At 45.6% G+C, this 27,811-nt stretch overlaps 1 protein-coding gene across 1 annotated transcript in view; it reads left to right on the top strand.

The window, feature by feature from the left end:
- Positions 1–17,672: 17,672 nt before the first annotated feature.
- Positions 17,673–27,811, top strand: part of PDSS2 (decaprenyl diphosphate synthase subunit 2) — a 613,264-nt gene continuing 603,125 nt past the window's right edge. The window contains exon 1 of the mRNA XM_069235439.1: positions 17,673–18,238. Coding sequence (XP_069091540.1) covers positions 17,991–18,238 — 248 coding nt within the window. The 5' untranslated portion in view covers positions 17,673–17,990. The remainder of the gene's footprint in view (positions 18,239–27,811) is intronic.

The raw sequence follows: 27,811 nt of genomic DNA, 5'->3' as shown, positions 1-27,811 counted from the left end.
ATTTGTTTTCGCCAGTTTATCACTGACCTTTGGTGTGGCGGACTTGTGTGGGTCTCTGAATTTCGGCAGATTCCGAGATGTGGGTCATAATAGCTGTGGCGGATTTCCGCGGCCGCGGCGGTGTATTGGCGGTCTTCTGCACGGCGGTAAGCGGCTTTTACCGCCAATGTTGTAATGACCCCCTAAATCTTATTACAGTAGAAAATCTTGACACCTATTGTACTAATGAATTTCAATACTTCAGTCTGTAATAGAAAGAAGTCATTTGTTTCTGTTACCACGAAAGACAGACCTCTACTAGAACTGACATCTTGGTGGAGAATAGGAGGTGCTTTGAAAGATTAAAGAGGAGTACCGTTTGTTTAGTCGGAGTCAGCATGGATACAGTGTTGTCTATTGCCCCTCTGGTCTCCATCTGTAATATTTCTGCCAGGTATGTCTGTTTCCTGGGTTCTGAAATCTGCCCCTGCATCTTTCATCTCTGCCCCCCAAAACAATTGGCCAAGTGCACCTGTGCCCAAACGTGCACCTTCTTGGGCTTCTGAGTCATCCGAGCAACAAGAGGATTCTGATAATTTTACAACTTTCTGTTTTTGTATCTTCCCCAGGTCTGGGGTCTGTTGTAGTTTTGGGACTGGTTATAATATTCCTCTAACAAATAGGGATATGTTTCTTCTTGCTGTAGTTTCTTATATCCTTTGATAGTATATGTACTTATTTAGTTGTATTGTATTGTAATTGTATTTATATAGCGCTTACTACCCCTGACGAGGTGTCGAAGTGCTTTTCGATGAGTAGCACGCTACTCTGGAACCTCAACAAGAATTAGTGATGGATTAGTATTGTTAAATAATGAGTACAGTTTTAGTATTATTATGAGTTAATTTGAGCCGCGGATATGAGAGTTTGTTAGTTAGATTGACTGGAGTAATGCAGGGGTGGAGGAGGAAAGAATTCCAGAAGTGTTATTTGGGAGTATATCCTTCATTTACTCAACCCAAAGGCTTGGGATGAGTAAAGGGGGGTGGAGGGGGGAAGAGTATGTGGAAGGGTTAGGGAGAGCATAAATACAGGAGAATTTAGTAGGGTTGTGTGGGAGGTCACAGTAGTAGAGTGAGTTTTGGTGAGTTAGATGTGGAAGAGGAGGGAAGAGCTTAGGCAGAGTTATTCAGGAGATGAAAGTAGTAGAAGGGATTTGGGATAAGTCAGAGTGAGAATGGAGGATAGTTTGGTAGAGACATGACATATGATGATGAGTAGATAAGTGTGATAAGATGAGAGCAGGAATTCATAGATATCTAGTATAACAACCCACCCAGGAGCCATGCAATGATCCACGAACATGCCAAGCACAGAAACAACATATACACATACATACATATATATATATATATATATATATATATATATATATATACACACACACACACACATACACATGAATACACACACATATGCACATACAATACATAATTAGAACCATGGGTAAAAAATACTTAGTCAAACAGGTTTAAAGAGTGTGTGTTTTTTTTTATTTTTATGATATAGTAGCAATACATATTTTCTAAAGAAACTACAAATAAATAGAAATATACATATAATCTGAAAAAATATTTATCAACATAGGCATATGCAGTTCATAGTTGTTTGAATATGGTGGTTATGAAGGAAAGAGCCAACTCTTGAGTAGTTTTCTGAAGACAAGAAAGTTATCTGTGGCTCTTATAGTTGGGGGTAATGAATCCCATAGTTTGGCTACTTGGACGGAGAAGGATGTACCACCTATAGTCTTTTGTATGGTGGTGTTCTAAGGCGGGGTGCCCTGTTAAACTCTTCAATGGATTTATGTTAATTGTCCATTGCCTCTGCCAGTGAGTCTGTGTCTAGTAGTATTTTTCAAGTTCTGCTATTTCAACTAGTTCCTTCTTACTATGTTCTAGGGCGGTTTCAATGCCTAGAACCATCAAATGTCTATGGCATGTTGTGGCAATGTGGCTAAACCCACCTCTCTGAAAATACCAGGGAAATTGTGAACATGTAACCCTAGTGGAACAATCCGTTCCTTCAGGTAATCCATAAGCATGTGAGCATGTAACTCAGTGCAAACATGATTTTTCTTGCATTTCTCACGTTTCTCAAGGGAGGCTTGTTTCGGATTTACCTTAATTGGTATTGTGCTTGACAGGAGTGACTGGCTCCTAATCATTTTTGTTATATACTCCTCTGTGTGTGTGGTCCCTTTCTGTTATCGTATACTGAGATGCACCTCAGATAAAATGTGAAACCCCTAAATTGAGCTGTATTAGATTAGCTCTTTAAGTTATTCAACTGCAATTTATAGTATTAGAACAAACAAGAGCAACTCTTCCACCAATGGAAAATTCGGCGTAGATAGAAAATTAATCATGAAGCATCTGTATACATCCTATGTTCAAACAATCTCACTCTCTAACAAGGTCAGTTAGTTCCTTTAGTCTCCTTTTATGGGTACTTTCATAAAAAGTGATACAGCCAAAGCATTTTGTTACAAAGAGAATTTCTTCTGGAATAAATAAGAAGGAGTTTAAACAAATTCCAGCTTCGGTTTTTGGTTGTAATATGCAATATATGTAGTGAAATATTTGATACTCAATTCTTCCATATGGTCATGTGTCCAAGCAACAATACGATCACCAGAATCCGTGGTCCAGACCACGCCATTTCCAACACAAGGTTGGGACTCTTTTTTTAACTTCTTTGAACTGTTTAAACATGGGGCATGCATATACGTAGCACTTCCTGATACATTTTCGATTATTCTCTCTGCCTTGGCAGGAGAACTTTTTCAGCAGGTGCTTTTCAGGATTTGCAGATGTGTATAACTGTGGTGCGGATTTAGAGGTGCTGCTGTCTGTTTACCTTAGTAACTCTGTGAATTGGATATTATTATAATTATATATGAAAACAGTGGTTCACCTGGAATTTACTTCAAAATAAAGAACAATTAGTAGTAAAATAACCGTGCATACTTAATGAGTTCATTTCTGGTTAATCGTTAGAACATTATTTCCTACATTGACTCAGCCAACGCTATCTAGCCTTTACAAGCAGGTCTAACTAAGAAAAGAAACCACCACCTTCAAAACAAATGTTCGCAAAATAGTCAGCGATCTTGCATGTGGTGCAATCCTTACACACTATCAAAAAAAGTATAACTCCTGCCAACAAACCCTAACCATGACCATGACCATGACCATATCTGCTGAGCTGAAGGAATTGAAACCTGGCTAGTAAAAGATTGCTCTTACATCTATACCGTGTCCTTCCATGGCTTGTCTTCTTGGTCTTTCCGAGGGGATGACCACTTACTGTGCCAGGTGCATCCAGGGTTTGCATCCATCAGCAGCCAACTGACTGACCAAAGCCCTGAATGTTCCCAACATGACTGAAGACATGGCCATCCAAGTATTGACTAAAACCCAGGGTCGGTTTTAGCGCTGGTGGCAACTAGTGCAACAATAATTTTTGCCCCTACCCCATGGCCTCCTCCTTGGATTCCCTCACTACCACAAAAGTACCTCTCATCAGAACCTTAGGAATAGATAATGAAGGACTGGGGACAAAAACATGACGTTCTAAGCGGATTTATGCTGTTTGCATGCAGTCCTTTGATGAAAGTTTGCAAACGTCACTGTTCTATATTAGGGTTGTATCTTATGAACTGCGGTAACAAAAGAATCTTTGTGACAAAAGTAGTAATCCACTCAGTTATTGACATAAAATGTATATCTGTGATCTGCATGGTACAGGTTTTTTGCAGCAGGCATATTAACCCTCCGTGCTACTTTACTGTACACCACTCCACTATAAGATCCTCCACTCTATGACCCTCCATGACACTCTATGACAATCTGTACTACAACACTTCACTCTACGACACTCACTCCACTCTATGCCACTATATGACATTCTACGCCACTTTACTCCACTCTATGCCACTCCACTCTATGACAATTTAGTCCAGTCTATGCTACGCTATGCCACTCTACTCTGCAGCACTCCACTCTACAACACTCCACTCTACATAACACCACTCTACGACATTCTACTCCACTCTATGTTACTCTACTCCGCTCTATGCTACTCCATCCCACTGTACAACACTCCACTCTACTCCACTCCACTATACCCCCCTCCACTCTTCTTCACTTTAGGTCACTCTGAACCACTCCACTCAAAAAGACTCTACTCCATTCTATGCCACTCCATACCAGGACACTATACGATGCTCCACAATACTCTGCAACCCTCCACAATACTCTGATGCACTCTATCACACTGCACTCAATATCACGCCACTCTACGACACTCCACTGTATGCCAATCCATTCCACCCCACTGACACTTCACTCTATGAAACTTTACTCCACTTCATGCTATGCAACCCTAAAGCCCTTCCACTCTAAGCCATCCACTCTGCGACACTCCACAACACTCTACTCTACTCTATGCAAAGACACACTGTTCCCATCTAGTTCACTTTCTGTCCCTCCACTCTACACCTCTCCATTCTATGCCACTCTACTCTACTCTACGCTATGCCACTGTACGGCACTCCACGGTACACCACTCCAGTAAACACCAAAAATATTTAGCCATGCTGAACAGCAGCCACGCTGGTGGACAACAAGGCTAAAATACATTGGCAAAGCTAATAGCTCTTGCATAGGGGAGACCTGTTGCTTTCCCAATGCTTCTTTTCTCAGGCCTTCACCACCCATTTCTTCCTCTCAGCCATTAGCTCAGTTTTCTCTCTTCAGCTCTAATCAAATCTTCTAGGATGCCTTTGCTCTTCGATTGGCTAAGGCTGGGACGTACCCTATTTTGCACACAAAGTCTGACCATGTCTTATTGTTCTTACCATAACACTAGGGTGACAAGCTTTACATTATCACTTCACAAGACACTTTGAGAGGATAAACCCATGAGAACAGGTCTGGGCGGACTATCATTCCTAAAGCAAATTTTTGGGGTTCTGTGCAAAATACCACCATCCCCCAAACCAATACCCTACTCTCTTTAAAAGATAAAACTCTGACCAGACATTGAGATTTTGGGAGCATTTTCATTTATCGCAGGAATCAATGTGCCCTTCGGGGTAGCTGAGACTTTGGACCCTGCAACATGGTGTGATAGAACCAAATATCACAATTTCAAAACAAACCCAATTAAGTTACACACCACAACCAATGTTGCGACGGAAGGAAAACTCCAGTCAAAATAGAGTTAAGAGATTTATTAAAAGCTCAAAGTCATGTAGATGAGGGTGCTGAGGACTACCAGATTTGCAGGTACAGTCCCTGTTTTCCACCAGCTGTCCCAAACGATTTCAGCAAATTTGTCTAATGTCTTGGTTTTTATAGAGGGTTTACTGCAAACATTTAGAGGCACTCTTTTAGGTGTTCTAAAGCTGTGCCAGTTAGCAGCCCGTTATAAGTAAGTAATTTAAAAAAACAGGTATGATGCTGGTTTTAATAGTTACATTTTAATCATTATCTTAGTGCCTTCTCTGTCTTCCTATGTTGATGAGAGCTGTCATTCCCCACACAGCTCTGTTGATGTAAAATGGTAGTCCTTCTTCTGTTTTTCCAAAATGTCCTGGTTTTTAGTTCTCAAGATCTGGTCATCCCAATGTAGACAATTCGCAAGACCAGATTATAAAAATACATAATCACCAAGGGTTGCCCAAAGCGACAAAATAAGGTCAGGCAAACTAACATTAACAAAACTAAACATTCAAGAAGGATAATACATATCATTAACAAAAATACCTGTGATACAGAAATTAAGGCCCTCATTACGAGTTTGGTGGTTTTCGGGCAAGACCGCCATGCAAAATGGCGGCACCATACCGCCAGTGGTGGCGGTATAGCGACCACTCCGGATCACGAGTCACAAAACATAAACCTCCCAAAAACACACAAAACCAACACTGCCAGGCCAACCTATGGCAAAAGAGTGACTGAACAACCACCGGCCCCGCCACGCCGACACCATTCCGACCGTCATATTTAGAGGCAAACTCTAGCACAGCAGTACCTGCACGTCAGTAAACCGTTGGCGGTTCACACCGCAGAGGTACGAAAAGGCACCGCCGAAAGTAGCCAACACCACATTGGCCAGTTCGAATAGCCCACACCTGAAACTCAAACACACACATGCCACCATATAACACCCCCATACCCACAATTCCTACCGACAAATTTGCGCAGACACACTCGACACAAAACACATTCCAAAGACAATCACACATTGCACAAATTTTCACCACAGCCCAACAGCACCCACAGCCAAACACCCCCACAGAACCACTGACCCCACGCTGCACCCGACACGCACACCACATACCCATCCCACAACATGTCATGCCAGAAGCACCCACGGTTCACCGACAATGAGTTGCGGGTCATGGTGGATGAGATCATCAGAGTAGAGCTCAGGTACAGCAAACATCGATATGCAGGAAAACGGAGTTATAGCAGAGGATCGTTGACAGAGTCAACGCAGTTAGCACCTACCCACGCACAAGTGAGGACATCAGGAAGAGGTGGAACAACCTCAGGGGGGAGGTCCGTTCCATGACATCCAGGCATCAGATAGCCAGCAACAAGACTGGCAGTGGGCCCCCAACTCATCCCCTTGACTTGACATCCTGGGAGGAGAAGGTCCTAGACATCATGCATTCTGAGGATCAGACTGACATCAGCAGAGGGCTTGACGCTGGTAAGTCAACAATACCCCCCAAGCACTCCTGCTCTGCATGCCACACCACCCCACTCCCACAATCCGTACTTAATCACTCCTAATGCATGGATGACTAACCACAATGTTGAGAACCACAGCTCCCAAAATCCAGCACAACCCACACAGCAGCACACCACAGACCCACTGCACAGTGAAATATCTGCATGGACAACCATACCACAGCCAACACCAACTGGCTGGCACGACTTTGTCCCAACACATGGCAATGACAGCAATGAGAACCACCATCCACAACCCCCCATGCCACATGGAAACCATGCCACAAACCCCTACACCAAATCAATGTCTGTAGTGCACCAGCTGTCACTGCCATCACTGGGAAGCAAGTCGAGCCACTGCATGCATCACAACAGGGACATAACAACTACAGTTAAAAAACTAATCTCTACCGTAGGTAGCCATGCCACTGCCACCCTGCAGAGGATGCCAGGCTCAGACAGCACTCCCCAGGATGAAGGCCCCACTGGATGTCTGGATGGGTATGACTTGCCTGGGCAATTTGGGGCCACTGGACAGTCCACCAACAGCAGACCCAGCCTGGACACACCGGACACCCCGACCCATGTGGCAACAACACCAAACCTGTGCCCCAGAGACCTCACAATCAGAGGTGTGCCCCATAGTACAAGGGCCAGAGTCAAGGGCACGCACCCCAGACAATGAAGGCCTGGCTGCTACTGGGAGTAGACACACTGTGCCAGGGGCACAGGCACAGGGGGGAAGGGGTAGTGGGAGAGGAACAGTGGTTTAAGGCTCGGGGTAGCCACACCAACTGACTGCCCAGGATGCCCTCAACCAAGCCCTGGGTGTATACCAGCAGACCCAGGACACAGAAGCCCAGATCCTCGCAACCATGCAGGAGACCCAGAAGCTGCAAGGGGAATACCATCCAGAGGCCACGCAACAGTGGCAGTCCCACAATGCCACCATGGTTACCATAGCAGGGGTGTTCAAGGACCTGACCACCATCATGAGTGAGTCCACTACCCACCAGCAGGCCCCTTCAACTGGCCACATCCAATCAGAGCCCTCCATGTCAGCGGCAGCTAGTGCTATGGAAGCCCCGCCACAGGACCCGCAGGACTCCAGCACCCCTACCCCTGTAGCTGAGGAACCCCCACACAAGTGAGGACGTCCAACTAGGCATCCAGCCGGACATGAAGCCAAGACTACGACTACCGCCAGGAAGTGACCCTCTCCTGAACATTCTCCCTTGTGTGTAACTGAGACACACTGTCCACTCTCATGTCTCTGTTTTCCCATGGCCAGCATACTGGACCTGGGCTACCCACAGCTGGACTCACCACTCTGATGATCTCAGCCGCCATGACCCCACTCATCACCCCTTGCACTTGTCCCTCCAAAATAAACACCATTGAGCATGGTTACTGCCTAGGTCTTTATATGTCATGAGTACAAATGGAACTGCCAATACATGTGCAACTGTCAACCCATCGCCCAGCACATGCATGGAAGGGTGACAGAGGGGGAGAAAAATGCAGGGAGGTCGATCGTGGAGCAGCCAGTGGTTGGATATATGTGTCAAGAGAGGCAACAGATCAGGCAGGGACCAGAGTACACCACCACAATGTCCTGAAAGTAGAGCAAGACAAGGACAACAATCACTGTAGGAGTCACAGATGCCAAGTCAACACAAATGCACTGTAGGAACAGGAATCCAAGGAAGATATGGCAGTCAAGTCCACAACCATATGTCCAGTACCAACACACAAAAACAACACATACCTATGGTACCACCCTCACAGCATCCAGAGCCAGACCTGACCCCATACCCACTGCCACCAACAACAATGTAGCACTGCCACCCAGTGTTGACTCCCAGGATAGATGCAGCACAGATGCAACAACCCTGTGTGGCACACACATGGCACTCGAAGTGGCAGCTCACAGAACACTGTATTTTATTGTATTGTATTGTAATCGTATTTATATAGCGCTTACTACCCCTGATGAGGCGTCGAAGCGCTTTTCGATGAGTAGCACGCTACTCCGGAACCCAACAAGAATTAGTGATGGATTAGTATCATTGAATACTGAGTACAGTTTTAGTATTATTATGAGTTAATTTGAGCCGCGGATATGAGAGTTTGTTAGTTAGATTGACTGGAGTAATGGAGGGGTGGAGGAGGAAATAAATCCAGAAGTGCTAATTGGGAGTATATCCTTCATTTACTCAACCCAAAGGCTTGGGATGAGTAAAGGGGGGCAGAGGGGGAAGAGTATGAGGAAGGGTTAGGGAGAGCATAGTAGCAGGGTGAGATGAATGCAGGAGAATTTAGTAGGGTTATGTGGGAGGTCACAGAGGTAGAGTGAGGTTTGGTGAGTTAGATGTGGAGGTGGAGGGAAGAGCTTAGGCAGAGATATTTAGGAGATGAAAGTGGTAGAAGAGATTTGGGATGAGTCAGAGTGAGAATGGAGGATAGTTTGATAGAGACATGACATAAGAGTGATGAGTAGATAAGTGTGATAAGATGAGAGCAGGAATTCATAGATATCTAGTATAACAACCCAAAAACCAGGAGCCATGCAATGATCCACGAACATGCCAAGCACAGAAACGACATATACACATACATACATATATATATATATATATATATATATATATATATATATATATATATACACACACACACATGAATACACACACATATGCACAGCCAATACATAATTAGAATCATGGGTAAAAAATACTTAGTCAGACAGGTTTAAAGAGTGTGTGTGTATTTTATCGATATGACATAGTAGCAATACATATTTTCCAAAGAAACTATAAATAAATAGAAATATACATATAGGCGGTCATTCTGACCGCGGCGGGCGGCGGTTGCCGCACGCCATGCGGTCACCGCTGAATGACCGCACCGCGGTCAAAAGACCGCGGCAGCCATTTCAACTTTCCCGCTGGGCCGGCGGGCGACCGCCAAAAGGGCGCCCGCCGGCCCAGCGGGAAAGCCCCTGCAACGAGGAAGCCGGCTCCGAATGGAGCCGGCGGAGATGCAGGGGTGCGACGGGTGCAGTGGCACCCGTCGCGATTTTCACTGTCTGCTAAGCAGACAGTGAAAATCTTTGTGGGGCCCTGTTAGGCATGGCAGTGCAGGGGCCCCCAGGGGCCCCACGACACCCGTTCCCGCCATCCTGGTTCTGGCGGGAAGGGGGTCGGAATCCCCATGGCGGCGCTGCAAGCAGCGCCGCCATGGAGGATTCCCTGGGCCAGGGGAAAACCGGCGGGAAAACCGGCGGGAAAACCGGCGGGAAAACCGGCGGGAAAACCGGCGGGAAACCGCCGGTTCCCCTTTTCTGACCGCGGCTTTACTGCCGCGGTCAGAATAGCCCTGGAAGCACCGCCAGCCTGTTGGCGGTGCTTCCGTGGTCCCCGGCCCTGGCGGTCATGGACCACCAGGGTCGGAATGACCCCCATAATCTGAAAAAAATATTTATCCACATAGGCATATGCAGTTCATAGTTGTTTGAAAAAGGTGGTTATGAAGGAAAGAGCCAACTATTGAGTAGTTTTCTGAAGACAAGAAAGTTATCTGTGGCTCTTATAGTTGTGGGTAATGAATTCCATAGTTTGGCTGCTTCGACGGAGAAGGATGTACCACCTATAGTCTTTTTCTTGTATGGTGGTGTTCTAAGGTGGGGTGCATACACGTTGATAGCACTCGTGCACCAGACAATAGCTGCCTGACTATTGGCCTGACCTGTACACTGTGACTACCTAAGTCATGGGCACATGTGACACCCCCCCCAACCAAGCCAGAGGCAGAGCTGAAACCAATACTGTCAGTTGGCACAGACAACAGATGGTAGCAGGGACAAGGCAGACAGTATTAGAGGACACATACCATACAGTTGACACATACCTGCATCTCAGTTAAGTACTGTTGAATCAGCTCTGCCGTGGAGTCAACTGCATCCTCACAATCCTCCTCTTTATCATTCCCCATGTCCCGCTGATTAGCCACTGGTACAGCTACACCCTCCTCTGCATCAAGCAATGGGATGTGACTCCTCTGGGCCAGATTGCGCAACATGCAGCAGGCCACAGTGATCTGGCACACCTTTTGTGGGTTGTAGAGCAGGGCACCCCAGGAGATGTGCAGACACCAGAACCTGGCCTTCAGCAGGCCAAAGGACTTCTTAATGACCCATCTGGTATAACTGTGGACCTCACTGTAACAGTCCTCTGCATCTGTAGTTGGATGCCTCATTGGTATCAGGAGCCAGGGCCGGTTGGGATAGCCAGTCACCTGTGTGCACAGAGGTAAGAGGCATGTCAAGACAGGGAGGGCGATGGGGCAGAGACACAAGAGTGCAGAAAGATGAGGGGAATACATATGCAGGGCTACACACCGATGAGCCAGGCCCAGCCCCTCGTAAGTTGTGCTATCATGTGTGGGACACTGCTGTTCCACAGGATGAAGGAATCATGCACAGAGCCTGGGAACCTGGCCGTCACCTGGGAGATGTATTGGTCTGCAAGACACACCACCTGCACATTAACCGAATTAATGTTTCTGTGGTTCCTATAGACCTGTGCACTCCTCCTGGGTGGCACCAGGGCAATGTGGGTGCCATCAATAGCCCCAATTACATGAGGGATGTGTGCCACTCCTTAGAACGCAGCCTTGACAGTGGGCCATTCTGCACGTTGGGGGAACCGGCCAGATGTTTGAGCTGGGAACATAGTACATCCCTCAGGACATTGCTAAACATGGGCTGCGACATCCCTGCTGCCAAGCCCACTATGACTTGGAAGGAACCTGAGGCAAGGTAGTGGAGGACTGACAACACGTGCACTTTGGGAGGGATGGCATTGGGATGGCGAATGGCAGGTAACAGATCTGGCTCCAACTGGGCCACCAGTTTCATGATAGTCTCACGGTTCAGGCGATAGGGCTGGATGACATGATGCTCCTCCAGGGTGGCAAGGTTGACTAGGGGCCTGTACACCTGTGCATTCCTCATCCTTACATCATACCTGGGAACAGAAGAAAGTGGGTATTATGTCGTGCACCATAGACTGTGTAGATGGTGCTGATGTGGCCACAGGCCACCAAAAGTCACCCATTACGCACTAACATTTCACCCACAACACGTAATGGACATGTAAAATAACAGCTGCCTTTCCTGCATGCATGGGACAGGTGGAAGTGAGCTCATCCCGCCGGCGTAACATGTCATGGTGGTAGGCGGTCATGACCGCTGTGCAACTCATCATTAGTTAACACTGTTGCCTATGGGAGGCAGGAGCCAATGGTGACCACCATTTCATGAGCTCATGCTCACTCGACTCCTGAACTTTGAGCGCTGAAGACATCCACTGCGTGTGCTGCTGTTTTCTGACTCTGGTAGCCAAGATGCCACGTCCTGCAGGAGACAGGGCCCCAGCCTTCACCCAGGAAGAGTTGGAGCAGCTCATGGACGGGGTCCTGCCCCTGTATGGACAGTTGTATGGGGCACCAGAGCAGCAGGTGAGCCCAATGTCATTGTCCTGTATGTGAGTTGTGCGCATGGGGATGGGGGCCTTGGTGGGTGGCAGTATGTCTGGAGCATGGACATGGGTGAGGGGCCTAAGGCTACGTTGGGTGACGACATGTGGGTGTGGACGTGTGATGTGTCCGGTCCACTGCTGCCCCAGGGATGCCACTATACATGACTGTGTCCTTCTGTCTTCTGTCTGTGTCTCCCATGCAGGTCAGTGCCCATCAGAAGGAGATTTGGCGTGCCATCGCCAAGCAAGTGCAGACCCTGGGGGGTCCATGCCCAGCAGAGCACCCACTGCAGAAAGCGGTTGGAGGACCTGAGATGACCGCTTGGGCCCAGAAAACTTCGGAGGCCCAGCTGTGGATGTCCTTCCAACGAGAGAGGGGTGCCCATCGGATCCTGATCCCCCAAGTGGCCCTCATATTAGCGGTGGCCTACCCTGAGGTGGATGGGTGCTTGAGGGCAACACAGCAGCCACATGGGGTAAGTACCCACTTTCACTTGCTACAGGTGTTGCCATAGTGATTCTGGGTGGGCACTGTTGGGTAGCTGTGGCATGGGTGCTTGGTACAATGATGTCCACTATGGGTAGTGTCCATCAGAGCAGGATTGGTATCACAGGTGTGGGTAATGCCATGAAGTCAGTGGTAGCGGGGCTGCTATCTCCAATGTTGAAACAGTGTGGCCACCTACTAGATAGATGTGCTTGCCAGCTCATAGCAACAGGATGATTGGGCCCGGAATATCAGGCCATTGTGATGAGTCCTTGCCAAACACTGTGTCAGGGTTGGATCCCGGGACCTCAATCAGCTGGCAGGCACTGCATGTGTAGTGGGGATGGGTGGGCCAAGTGGTCAGAGTGCTAATTGGCAATAGCCAAGTAGGCCTGCCAACAAGCCATGCAGGATTCTGTTGGGTGTGCAGTCCATCAAATGCCTGTCTCTATGGCCATGGGCAGTGGGCAGGTACTGGACAGTTGTGGCGGGTATGCCACTCCTCATGTAGATGTTTGCATCAGTCAGACCACCACCAGCTGACATGTGCATTGTTGTGGTTTCCCCCATGGTGTTCCCTAGCTGTAGGATGTGGAGGGGTGGGCATAGTGTATCATGGCATGGCATCAAGTGCTGATGTTCTACACTGTGTAACTGTTGTGTTGGCATTGACAGAATGCCCCCTGTCTCTCTCACTAGCTCCCTCCCTCCCTGTCCTCCTCTGTCTTTGTGTGCATCAGAATCATCTGGAGAAGCGGCAGTGGTACCGGCGGGTGGGGAAGCTGCAGCCCATGGGATCCAGGAGCCTGATACCAAGGGGGTCGAGGGGACCAGTGGGACAGAGGGCGAGGGGAGTGCCACGGGGAGACAGGATTAACCACACCATCTTCAGATTTCTCCTCCGATGGTGGCTCCCTGATGGTGGCGGACCACCCCAGCACCATCCTTGTCCGCCACCCTCCTTACCAGCACCCCCCTCCCTGTAGCTATCCACCCAGTTGCCCATGTCCCCTCACCTAAGAGGGTGGGCATCTCCTTTGCTGCAAGCACCTCTGCCCCTGCCCCAGTCAGCCCTGCTGCTCTGAATGAGGAGGCTATTGACCTCCTGAGGTCCATCTCTGTGGGGCAGACAACTATTGTGAATGCCATCCAGGAACTGGATTCCCAGATGCAACAGAGCAATGTATTCCAGGTAGGCATCCACAGTGCCTTGTCTGGCCTACAGAGATCGTTTAAGGCTCTAGCCTTCGCATTGATGGCAGCCAGTGTCCCTTCTTCTTCTGTCCCCCCACTAGCTACCTGTTCCCATACTCACATCCCTCTCCCCTCACCCATCCAAGGCACACCTACTGACCCACATGCATCCACATCAACAGACACGGCATGCAAGGACAGACATAAGCACCACAGATGCCACCACCGCCATGCACACACACAACAAACACATGCAGACATGGAAACATCCACACCCTGGACCGACTCCCCCATCACCTCCCCCCTCACAGTCAGTACACCGCTCACACCTGCAGACAGCACCACATCAGTCACTGATCCTGCAACATGTATCCTCACTGCCACCACATTATCTGACCCCTGTTCATGCACCCCATACACCACTGGCGCAGACACCACGACTGTCAACACACCCACATGCAACACATCCTACCTGCAGACACCACCCCAACATACACTCACATGTCCCCCCTGCCATCTCCCTGCATCTCTCCCCACCTCCTCCCAGTACATCTAAATGCCCGCACTGACCCACCCAACAGTCCCCCAGCACACACATTTCATCCACCCACGCCCCTGCACCTAAGGCACCTCCACGTACACAACTCACAACCATACCCACTCCCTCCACTCCCAAACGTCCTTACTCTGACCTCCCTTGTGTCCCCAAAAAACATTTCCTCAGAGAGTTTTCCCAGTTTCCGACCACTGTCCCAGTCCCTGCCCCCCCCAGTGCCCTGCTACCCTTCCGAGGGCCCTGCCTTCTGCCTCTCAGTCCACCACTGCCCATCCACCACCTGCCACTTCTACCCCTGTCACGTCCACTGCTCCTCCTGCCAAACCCAAGCCCATGCCTGCTCCCTTTATTTCCAAGGCAAAGCCCTCTCCCTCCACTTCCAAGGCCAAGCCCAAAACCCCCTCCAAGGGCAAGCCGAAGGACCCCCCTCCAAGCCCAAAGACCCCCTCCCAATCCCTAAGGTGCCTGCATACTCCACTGATGTCCCTGCCCTGTGGAGGCCTGCACTTTGCAGTCAGGAGTCAAGCTGGGGCGTCACCTTGTCCCCAATGTACTCTGGGCACTGTGGGACTTTTCGACTGGCCCTTGTGCCTGTGTGTTCATAGTGTTATTCAAAATTTTGAAATTAATAATATATAAGTGCCACAACACCATTGGTGTTGATGGTACCTATCTACTCCTGGCTTTCCTTCCACATGTATGAATGGTGGTTGTGGGTATTAGCGTGTATGCATGTGTGTATGTTCGTACAGGAGTTTGTTTTCATGTGTGTGTGGGTATGGCTTCCGTGTTGTGTGTGTGTTGTGTGTACTAACGTTGTTCCCTCCAGTGTGTGCTAGGCTGGTGTACTTAAGGTTGGTATCTTGGTTGCCGTGGCTGGTCTGGGAGTTGCATGGCCAGTTAGAGAATGGGGAGGAGTTGCAATTCCCATGCCAGGACGCTGACGGACGTGCCTGTGTTCCTGAAGGTGGGTGTTTCCTTTTATATTGTTTGTTTCCGCCAGGCTTTTGGTGGCGGTGGACCCACCCCGGAAAACCTGGCAGTGTGCAACCTCAAAATGTGGTTGTGAGATACGGCCTGACCACCGGCCAGGAGATGGCTGCTGCCAGCTGCGCCGGTCCCTCCGCTGTGGCAGGCCGAACGGTAACTTGGCTGTGTTCTGCAGGTGCCTTCCCAGTACTTGTGGTATGGCGGTCTTCACCGTCGGGACCGAAGCGGTGCGACCGTCAACTCCACTGCAGCAGTCCGCTGACCACCATACTTCTAATGAGGACCTAAGTGTTGCTCAGGATTTGCAATCATCAATCAAGTCAATTTAGCAGAGTCATAATTTAGCTGGGCACAGGGAAATCCCTATAGTTAGCCAAATCAGGGAAAAATATATGTGGTGTAGAACACATGTGAGAAAAAGACAAAAAGTACAATAAGGACAAAAATAATTTGGAAAAAGATACTATCAGACTGCAAGTTACTAGCTAAAATGGGCAAAAGATAGGTAGAAAAGGAACATGTCAGCATGTCAGAAGCTTGATCAAAAGTCTTTTGAAGGAGATTTGAAGACAGTTGTACAAGTCTCAAAGGGGCATCTCAGAGGGGCAAAGGCAGAGAGGAAGATACCTCTCCAAGGCGCACAGCATACGGGGTTCTTCCTCAGCAAAGTATTGGAATGGGAAATCTGGAAAGCATCTTCTGACCAAAGTCCAAATGATCTTCAATATATCAAAGTTTATACGGAATTCTGATTCCACAAAGGTAGCAGTCCAATTTACTTTGAAGGTCTTTCATCCAATAGAAAATTATCACAAGACTCAAAACTGAAACATCCACATCTTTTTCCAAGTCTGTCATGGGAACTTCTTCCATCAAAGTGACTCCACACAAGTTAGAAACAATTGTATGCAAAGGCAGTCCATGTACCACAATGTACCATACTCATAGTCACTGTCACACTCTCTCTATGTATAAACAATAGGAGCCTATTACCAAAAGCTAGTCTTCTTGTGTGAACGAAGTCTGAAAGAAAGCTCATGTTAAGGAATGAATCTGCATTTCCTGCACAGTCACAAAATACAGGGCCTCACTTGGGCCAACGCAAGATAATTATAGCAGTACATTTAATTAATATGTTTTAATAAAACACATTTAATATGCAAACTTATGAAATCAACATTAATAATACTTCATTAATATGCGTGTTGCATTCACTTTAAACGGACAAAAGACTGTTAACATATTGCATTAAACATAAAGGGGAATTACATTTCTTTCATTTTTGCATGCATATTTAATTCAGTAATCATTAGAAATTCAATATTGTTTCAATAGATTCTATTAGGCTAGAGTCTAGATTACATCATAATATCAATTTAATTCTTCTAACATTTGATTTAATTCCAATACCACCCATGTCAAACAAATGTACATTAATAAAATGTTTCAGTGCAACTTCTACATTTATCCATTAGTGCTTTGATGAACATAAGGCATAAACTCACATACTGATGACTTTTGTGACATGAGGGATACTACTGAAATTTAGACTACATGAAGACTATCAGATATTATCACTTGTGTCATGCTGTATCGAGTTCCAAATCCTCTACCAGCTCCTAACCTTTGGAGCAACTGTGGTTAATTGTATTTTCTAATTTAACCGAAGGGTGGATTCGTTTTATTATCAATAACATTAGAGATAGATAGATAGATAGATAGATCATTGCCACTTCAGGCACCCTCAGCAAAACTCTCCTTTTGAGCCACGCCATTAAATTCTGGAACTTGTAGTTGTGTTATGACATCGAAAAGTATGGGCTTAGAAATCTTAAAGTGAAAGGGCGGTGTGTTAAATCCTACAACTGCCTGAAAGTGTCATGCTCTTCTTATAAGATTTTTTTTTTTTTAAATGGACAGTAATACCATTTTCACCAATTCATACTAGGATATGCAAAGGTCAGACTGCAGCGCACAACTGGCGAGAGTGGAAGCCCAGAGTGAGTGAGAAGCTATAGCTATGACTCAGAGCGACAGGGAAAAAGTGCGCTCCGCAGGGCTTGCAGAGAGACCCGTCAGTTTCTTTCGGCCACACTCCCTGTTTTGCGACACTGCCGTGTTTCGCTTCCACCAAGATGGCGGCTCCCATGGCAGGCACCTGAGTTTCCTCTGATATGCATCTCTAGGATTTGGAGCAGTAACCCTGCTGTGTGCCCTGCTCATTCTGGTACTTTAAACGAGAGCATCCCGAACAGGAGGCATTGACTCCCCGCCCCAATAGAGGAAACCAGAGTGGGAGCAGACAAAGACAAGGGCGAAGCTGGAGCAGAGCCATTCTTTCACTTTCCAAAGAAAACAAGAGCTGCAGCGGCACCACAACACTGATCAGAGGAGCGGAGCGGTGGCATTCTCTCTGCTGCAGCTTCGAGTCGGTCACGACCATGTCTCGGCTGCTTAGTCGCCTCCGGCCTGGGCAATTCCCAGGGTTCACAGGTCGCTGCAGCCTCTTCTCCGGATCCCAGGGGTCCGCTTCCCACTGGAGTAAAGTGGTGTCAGACGCTGAAAAGATCGTGGGTTACCCGACCTCTTTCATGAGTCTTCGTTGCCTTCTCAGCGACGAGCTCAGCAACATCGCCATGCAGGTCCGCAAGCTAGTGGGCACCCGGCACCCCCTGCTAAATACTGCCAGGTAAGGTCATGCTGTCAGCCGCCCCTCTGAACTTTTTCCCCGCCCCACTCAACACGCATGCACGGGTGACGTCTCTGGTCACTATTTCGTGCTAGACACCACACAGCCGCCACCTGTCTATAAATCTCTACCCTATGTCGCCTCTTTCTTTTTGTTTGTCTTCCTTTATTTTTCTTGCGCGCCGAGGGCTTGTAATGGAAACATAGAAGTGCAGGTACACTGTACCAGAGTACCAACCAGGTGCACAGTACCAGAGTACCTGCTTATTTCTGAGAAGTGCCGGTACTCTATAATTAAAAGAATTACGTTTTTTCTTGAGAAGTGCAGGTACTTTCCCTCTAAAAATAAAGAAGTGTCGGTACTCCGTACCGGACGTAACCGGCCCATTTAAAGCACTGGCCGCGCCTAGATGTAAACTATAATGTAATTACCCAAATGTTCACATATAGTATTAACCATGTATGAATTAGTACTTCGCATAAGGTGATAAAGCACTGAACGTGCTGGCATCGAATCTAACTAATGCAGGAAAAGAGAGAGATGCAGCCGGATCCGAGATTCTGCAGTCATTGTTGAGCCGGATCCATGCCAGTCACAGTGAAATGTGCTGTGTCGTAGCGTGATTTGCAAATTCCGGGATACATTTAGTGGCGCCAGCACTATGTGTGCTTTGAGTTCAGAGCAGCAACCTATATGTGGTGAGGGAGGTCTCTTATTTTTGGGCCCAGCCGGCACAACACAAATGCCGCACTTAAAGGACCATCAGCACTCCCTTTGTTCGAATTTCTTTCTGACTGTGAGGCAGCTGAAGCATAATACTTTTATGTCAGTGCCATTGAAGAAAGGAAGACACTGCTACTGTCACTTCGCTAGTGCTTAAGAGAGAGACTATGATTTGGAGGCTGGTTTTTCATTTTTTTCCAGCAGTGTATAAGTGATGTGTATTCACTGTAAATGTTAGATGTGTCCAGTGCTTGTTTCCGGTGCAGAGCACCGGCTCTTGTTTTTAGGGCCGGCGCTTTTTGTTCTGCCTCAAGCATTTACTGCGAGCAAAGGACACATATGGGAAAGACGGAGGAAGGGGAAAAACGAAAAAGCGTCACAATGGGAGAAAGCTGCAAGAGTGAGCTGAAGGGGCATAGAGTGGCTTTAAATGGATTGAAGAGGTCCGAGATGGCCTCACGATTACTCCGCTTCAGTATTCCTTGTTCGCACATTTAATTGCAGTGGCCCCGTGTTTAAGAGGAGGGCTTTGGGCACCGGCACGTTTTTATTTACAAATTAAGCACTGGATGTGCCCCTCTATTTCGGAATTACTAATACATGTTTATTACTAGTCAAAGAAACACCTTTTAAGCACCTTAGAATAAAACAAGATGAAGGAAAACAATACGGTTATACATTTATGCCTTTCTGTTTCCATTCTAACCGAAAAAGAGGGGGGGAGGTATCCTATAACCCTCGCCTGCTTAGGATACTAACTTAACAATGCTCACAAAAATTTTTGCAGGAAAGGGACAAATTGAATAATTATTGCACGCAACCAATATTGACTCTTGGTTTGGAGGGGTAAAACTATTTTCCCTTATTTATTTCATTTAATAATACACAGCAACATCAGAGTCGGAGGAAGACTGCCTATCTATAAACTAATGACACTTAGGTGGACATATATACACTTATATATACATATTTACAATAGTACCAGACATGTGGAACAAATAATACATACAATGTCTAAAAAACATGTGCCCTACTCCAACGCTTTATAGAATAGTCACAAAAGAACTCAGTAAGCGTAGTGATCAACAATTGTATGGTGACCAAGGATCTTGCACCCAGCTGTATACTGCCTTAAATTTCTTTGTACAAGGTAGTAAGTAGTGCTATATAAGTTTAGGAAATCAGTGAATTATTTGCTCAGACTCCTTGAACCCATTAGGAATGTGTCGACGCGTTTCGGCCTAACAACTCAAGACCTCATCAGGACTGTTGGAGAACACTGGCATCACTATCAAAATTGAAAAAAAACACATTATAAACAACCTCATAAGATCATCTTTTCCACCAACTAACACCAAATGTGACAAGTATCAGTCCCAGAATACCTTTACTCATACATTGTTTGCAGTTCTATATTACTCTTAGACACCAACTGCTGTGCTTTAGTTGTAACTCTCAAATATATAATGTTTCCACAAAGCACGCCACTAAAAGAAATACACCCAGGTGGCTCAAATTATCAGGTATGTAAGCTGAAACATGCAACCCAAGTGACACAACCAAGTTGTAATTCATACCTCTCCATCTGATTAGAGAAAGTGTACGAGCTAGAATACTCAGTTCTCGAGTGCTAAAAACCAAGCAAAAGGACACGGAACGCAACCCGATTAGTCCTCAGTTTACCAACCACAGTGCCATCGGGAATAATGCTGTAAAAACACAAGTCGCGTCTTACCTATCTATTGACGACACTCGTTTTAAATACCGGCATCTGTGTTTTAATTTCGTAATGTTCTGGACACAACAAAATAACGAGCGCATAAAAATCTATAGAAGTATAAAGGTGGATATATACGTGTACTAAATAACCTCCACAGATCATTCGACATGTTCCACGGACACTTACTTCCTGTCTTCTGCCAATCCGCACAAGTACGCAATCCTTGTGTAAACATACGAAGATGAAACGCTGCTCCTACTCTTTCGAGAATCACGGGGGCTACGGCTCACCCGAGAGAGGCTTTAAAATGAAGAATGCTTGTTGGCTTTGAAATTCATTACAATGATGTTATAATGTGTAGTGTCCTTTTGGGAAGTACATGCATAGTATATTTGTTGTACATCGATTCTAGTGGAAGCCTTTATCGTTCAAAATTGGATCAGAATCTGGTTATTCACTGTAGTGACCCCAGTAGTGGTTAACCTGTTTTTATGTCACCTAGGGGAAGTGCTTACTTAGCATTTGTCCCACCGCCTCGCCTGGGTCTCAAGAGACTCAAATGCAATGCTGAAATATCATTTGGCGTTCTCACCTGGCTCTCCAGTGTCTCCACTGATCCAATAGAGATGGGAAAACATGTGTGGCAGTGTGCCTGTGCCAACCGAATGCTTCCCTGGCATAATGGGTCTGTCTTCTCTGAGGTGCTTTGTGCTGCTGCTTTCTCTGTCGCGTTCGGCCACCTACCTGCGGCGCCGCACAGTGTGACCTAGTGCTGTGGTGCACTTGCTGTAGGAATTGCAGTGAGTTTAGTGACGCTGTCTGACCTGGGTAGAAGCCTTTGCGATTTCATGCATAGTTATGCATTCTGTTGAGGATAAACAATAAATATTCAATCAGCCTTCCCAGACCTGTTTTGTAAATGAGCTCAATATTATACTACGGCTACATTGCCATTACTCATCAAATGCAATTTCAAATCATTTTGCATGGATTTAGATTGGAAAACTCGTACATTATTTTCAGTAGCCTATGCAGCAGTTGGCACACTCCTGCCCTAATAAAATTCGGTGATCCTCTAGAAGACAGTGGAATACGTTTTTGGACGCTAGCTATGTGTGCCTTCATTTTGTCACATTGTTTCCTTTACAAGCTTTACATTTATTTTAAGAATGTCTGGGTTAATGAATTCTGTAGCAACGCCAACAAAGTTTTTGTTTGTTGCAGGAGTGGCAAATGAAAAGTGATACCAGTGGGCTAGAGTTTGGAAATTCTTCTTGTTGACGTTGATGGTACAGAATGCAATGGCAAAAGCAGGTTTTGCTGTATAAATGTGTTGGTGTTGGGGGAAGACATATCTTTGATCACGTTTCACCAGTTGAGAAAGTGGGGGATGACGAGGAATGAGACCGCACAGCATTACTACCGAAACGCATCCATTTTATTACCTACACCGGGCACTAAATGAAATAGTTGAGACTTATGCAGCAACATCACGATTGCTTGCAGCTAAGGGCCAGATGTAACATGCATTTTACCAGTGGCCGTTTGCGACTGGTGAAATGCATTTCCTTATGTACCAACCCTATTTTGTGAGGCAGTAGCTATTACAGACTCGCAAAATAGGGCTTATGAGTTGTTATTAGGAAGGGGCGTGTAAAGGGCATCTCTGTGAGTGCTGGCTATTCCCAATGGGTTGACCTTCCTCATGATTATTAATGAGGCAGGGCCCTTGCGACCCATTTGGGAATTGCAAACAGTGTCTCACACACTGTTGTACCTGAGTGTTTGCGACTCGCAATTTGTGAGTCGCAAAAAAATGCAAATTGCGGTTCGCAAAAACTGAGGGTCATACATCTGCCCCTAATTCTGCATTTAGGGATACAGACGAAATGATACATGATATGATAGTTAGGAACACAACTGTGTTATCATAACCTTGCTTTGGAGAAAGTGATTGCCATTCTCAAAAGTTTAGAGCAGTCCGCCGAAGGCATACATATAAATAAATAATAATAAAAAACATTTAATAAAAAAAGAGGGGCAACTAATGTAAACCTCATTCACAAAACAATGTGAGTGGGAGGAACAGAGGAGGCACTTTAAATAGAGAAAGGGATAGCTCAAAGGTAAAATGTATAGTGCTACCGCTGTGGATTATTTATTCCTCTCGCTTCAGCCGACATTAAGCAAGAATTGCAGGAAATGTGGAAAGAAAGGGCACGTTTAGAAAGTTTGCAAATCATTTCGAAAAATATACAAAAGCTGAAGAAAACTTGAATGTTTTAGGGGCTAATTTAGGGTTTGGCGGAGCATGACAAACATCATAAAATGGTGTCTCAGCCACCCTGCCCACCAAACAAACCCACTGTTTCCCACCTCTGCTTTTCCTGTTGGAATTTGGGAAAACCACTGACTAACTGTGGCTGTGAGCACAGGTCTGAGAGCAAGCTAGCAGTTGGGAGCTCCGTGGTGGTGGAGAGGAGGCAAGGCTGTGGCGGTGAAAGCTCGGAGCGAAGCGGGCGGTGTGGTGCAGGCTTGAGGCGCAATACTAGGCCAACCTTGTTGTTGTTGGTCTGTCCACACGTGATCGCTTGAAGAGTAGTATCTTGGTTCCCCCCCCTCCCATTGGGTCACGCAGAAGGTTAGATTGCCTGCTGCCAGAGCCCCCCACTGCCCGCACTGCCTCTGGGGCTGAGGGACCTTCAACAATGTTTGAGATTGACAGAATCTGACAACAATTAACCAGCTAACAGGCAACAGGTTACCAAAAACAGCAAATATCGACCGGCTCAGCATCACCTTGTAGGTACTGGTTTTGCTTTTCTGTGTGAAGTGGGGTTCTTCCTATCTGATTTTGCTAGACCTCACAGTATTGCACACTATTGCACAGCTTGTAGCCTATAACGCATAGCAGAACTGTTTGTGGAATTGTATGGGTCAGTCAGTCCTAGTTCATTCGTACGGCGTAATTTTCCCTCCTTACAACTGTAATGTGATTAAATAGGAGGATTTTAAATAGCAATGACAGTGGACGAGTACGCCCAGTGGCTCGCCTAAGTCCCGTGGACTAACCATGATTCACTGTGAAAAATGTTCTGAAACGATGTGCTCTGAGATATGAAATCGTTGAAGTATTGGGACTGCAGCAGTCCACGGTTTATAGTGTGCCACAGCTCGAAAACAAACTGAACTAAGAGCAGAATTAGTCAAAGAATCAGAGATTTGGTGGCAGTTTGTTTGAACCCTGCTTGAAGCACCGAGCAGTGCAGAGAAGTGTGAAATCTAGACACAAGTTGTGAGGTGAGGAGCTGTGTAATAGGCACAGCACTGTAGGGTTGCAGTGTGCGGAAACAGCCTGCCTAGGTGCTGGGGTAGCTTGCTCACTGTCCGTTCTCCCCGCCCCTTTGCTTAAGTGCATTACACTTCAACACAATATCTTCAATATTTACCATCTGGCGGTTGGAGGATGAAAACCCGCTCTGCAAAATCAAGTGGCCAGCGTTCCGCAGATTTTACAACGTCGAACAAAACGAATAAATTAAGGAGATTAAAAAGGAACACATTGAGAAAACTTAACTCAGGCATAATTGAGGTGCAGAACAAAAGTATATAGCCCAAGGTTGCTCAGTAGAAGAGCGCATTGAGGTAGGCTTGTCCCAAATGTCTAACTGAGTGCCTTCTGGGTTGGCATTGCCAGTAAATACCAAGCCATGATTGATTCAGGACTGCTTTAGACGAAAAGAACTCTCCTCCAGTATGTCCTACAGTGTGAGTTCCAAAAACGTAGAGAATTCCGAGAACTCGGGGAGAGGTTTAACACTGTTGGAAGGGGCACCAATTGGTCCATCACCCTCTATTGTGCATCCTCTAGTAGCTCCAGTTGGTATTACGACCACTGCAAACACTGATACCACTTCTGTAGTTAGGGAGCAAGTAAATCAGGTAAGTACAGGGTCAATCAATAATACTGATACAGATTTCAATTCGGAATCAGAATCTGTCTATGGTCACGAAGAGCTCAGTGCATTAGGAGACACGGTCACTTATGCAGAACCCGATCAAGGGGAAATATTAGACGATTCCTTTAAGAACCCATTATCATTGGATCAACTACAGGACCTGGAACATTTTTGGGTAACCCAGATTACATCACTTTTCATGGTCAGACTCCAAATCCTATCATTGCAGTTCCTGGGTTAGACCATAACAACCAATTCCCGACAGGGGAAAACCCGTACCACAACCAATAGATTCTACAGAAGAGGAAAACTCACCTCCAACTTTCGAAATATTGACTGCAGTGGGAGCGATAACTAATACATTGTCACAGATGTCAGATATTTTAACAAATCAATCTTCCTTACTATTCAAACAGGTTGTCTTTCTCAAGCAGATCGCTAAGGACTTATCATTGATGAAAGATTACTCTAAAACCTTATCTGCAATTAATCAGAATCTGAGCAAATTATCAACTGCCTCAAATCACCTTGAGAGATTGGAGGAGATTCTTGACTCGCTGCAACTGTTACCTGTAAAAGTAAAAAAATATATAGTGGATTATACGAAGAATCGGTCCTCACCGCCTATAACAGATGGAGCTGACGCCTTGTTTGAAACAAATGACGCGGGTCCCAACGAGGACCTCATTGCCAATTATGTCAGTTTCACAACACTCTTCAAACCGGCAAACCATAGTACTGTCAGTACAGGAAAATTCCTCTGACTGGCAAGATGGCTTTGTTCCTTACCTAGAGGCAGCTAAAAAAAATTGAAAAAACTTAAGACAAACATAGGATCCAATCAAATTAATCCAGAACAAGCTAACGTGATGCCAAGGGAAAATATCCCCATTTTTAATAAGCCATTAACAAAAACAGTTGCTTGTAATTCAAGTGAACTCCATATCACTTCACAACTGTTGGAAATACAGGGACAGCTGAAATAAGTAATAAACCCTAATGCAGATCCTCTGCACTATGGAGAGCAAGTTAAAAATACTCCAGTGACTGGTAGGCAGTCCACTTCTACTTCTCACATGGAAACAATTACATGTAGTACTGACCAGAATTAGCCAACAAGCACGAATATCCCAGCCATTCCTGTTTTGCCATTCATTTCAGGCACTTCCGAAGTAACAACACCACCTTTGTACAGCGAAGTACTGCAGTCAAGACTGTCCATCATATGTTCTAATAATAATCAACATCTTACGCAAACGAATGCAACTTTCTCTCCAGTTCAAACCAAAGATTCTGAATTCTTCAAATCAATCATGAACGACGTAGCTAGGATTGCTAAATCCCTTGATATCAAGCCTTCTGACTTACCCGCCCCAGTTAATTCAAGTTTGACCAATGTAACATCAGGAGCAAATTAATCTTCAAGATTGAAACCTGATTCTAGTGGAAACCTTCTCCGTCTGCAACAGTTAAATAGCGATCAACCATGTACGGCGGCCACAAACAATACAAGTTGGGGTGTTAATACTACCTTTTACGAGTCTGCCCTTAATCAAGAGCTGTGTATAGTAGATTTCACACCGTTATATGAATCAGAAGGTCCTTAAAATATATTAAATCATCGGAATATATTGAAATTATTGAGTTCTTTAGATTGGTTAAAATATTTGGATTCTCAATCATGGTCATCTGTTTGTTTTATTCACTGTCATAAAACAAACCTGGAGTTAGAAACCACCAGAACTACATGGACCACGCAAACCATGGCTCAAAGGATTTTGGCACTGAGGGAAACCTTAGCTGATTGAGGAATTAAGATCTCCCAACCTGAAAAGCTTAAATATCCCCATGTGCTCAGGAACTTGCATCGGTGTGTTACACCTCACAACCCTTCAGCAAAAATTACCCCATATTACAAGGTCTCAGACACTATAATAGCTATTGAAAAGGTACATATTATAGCAGGAGGAACAGCACACAATATGAGATCAATCATGCGGCCACATATTCCGCAGTCAATACATCAGTTGCAACCTCCAACGAATAGCCAGTATACCTAACGTGTTGAACCCACGGGTATCTTTATATAATTAACTTTCTCTTATATCATGGAATATCACAGGGTTCCACAGGCAATTTAATTATTCTGGGGAACATTTTTAAATTTTATTCAGGACCATAGCATAATATATCTTCAAGAGACATGGCCCCTCTCCACATTAACAATTTCAAATTACACAATGCATGGAATTAAAGCAAAAAAGAATGATACCGGAAGACCGAGCGGTGGGCTGGCAATATTAGTCAGCAACAAATACTGCATAGTGTAAAACTAAAATCAACTTCAGATTTTATGTTGGCAGTCTTACTAGTGAATCCGCCGGCAGGCTTCTGATTATAAACATCTACTTTCCCCCCTTCTTGTTAAGAACAAATTCAAGTTCTATGAAGTTTTGGGAGTGCTGAAGGCATTATTAGAAATGTATAGGCATCTATATGTAATTATCACTAGGACTTTAACCAAAACGTGTTCCCCTCAGTGAACCAGCTATTATCTCTTTAGGACCCAGACTTAAGCTATAATATTCCTCACCCAAAAAATGTACAGCAGGGGGAAATAAAAAAGTTGTAATATGCAAACTAGATATACATATAACCTTCCAATATACTCTGGATATAGAGCACTAAATGGGAGACTTGTTGATGACTAGCCTTCGCAAACAACATATCGGGGCCCAATGGCCTCTACCATAATCAACTACACATTTGTCCATTATACAAACTATCATCCTTGTAAAAGTTTTGCCATAATACAGAGGTCGGAGAGTGACCGTGATCCTTAAAAGACAATTATCAACATCAAATTAGATCATTTGGAAACACAGATAACGGCGAATAGTAACAATGTGATCACTGTCAATGACAAGAACTTTAAATGGAGCAACATTCTGATAAATAAAGCTTCTAATTTGGCTGGATCATTCTAGTCGTTATTTCCATCCTTTAAAAATAACCATTTTAATTTTGGGACCAGTGAAGATTGGACGACTACTTGGCAATGTATATTTGAATCCATCTTATATGTCTTAATGACAAAGCAATCACCGTTACAATGAAATCGTTTTTATCTGTCCAGAAAACAGCAACTAAATGAGTCAAAGAGGGTCTACC

This window comes from Pleurodeles waltl, chromosome 5 (assembly GCF_031143425.1).
Source record: "Pleurodeles waltl isolate 20211129_DDA chromosome 5, aPleWal1.hap1.20221129, whole genome shotgun sequence".
Taxonomy (NCBI): domain Eukaryota; kingdom Metazoa; phylum Chordata; class Amphibia; order Caudata; family Salamandridae; genus Pleurodeles; species Pleurodeles waltl.
The sequence above is the reverse complement of the archived record's forward strand: the minus strand, read 5'-3'. Positions and strand labels throughout refer to the sequence as shown.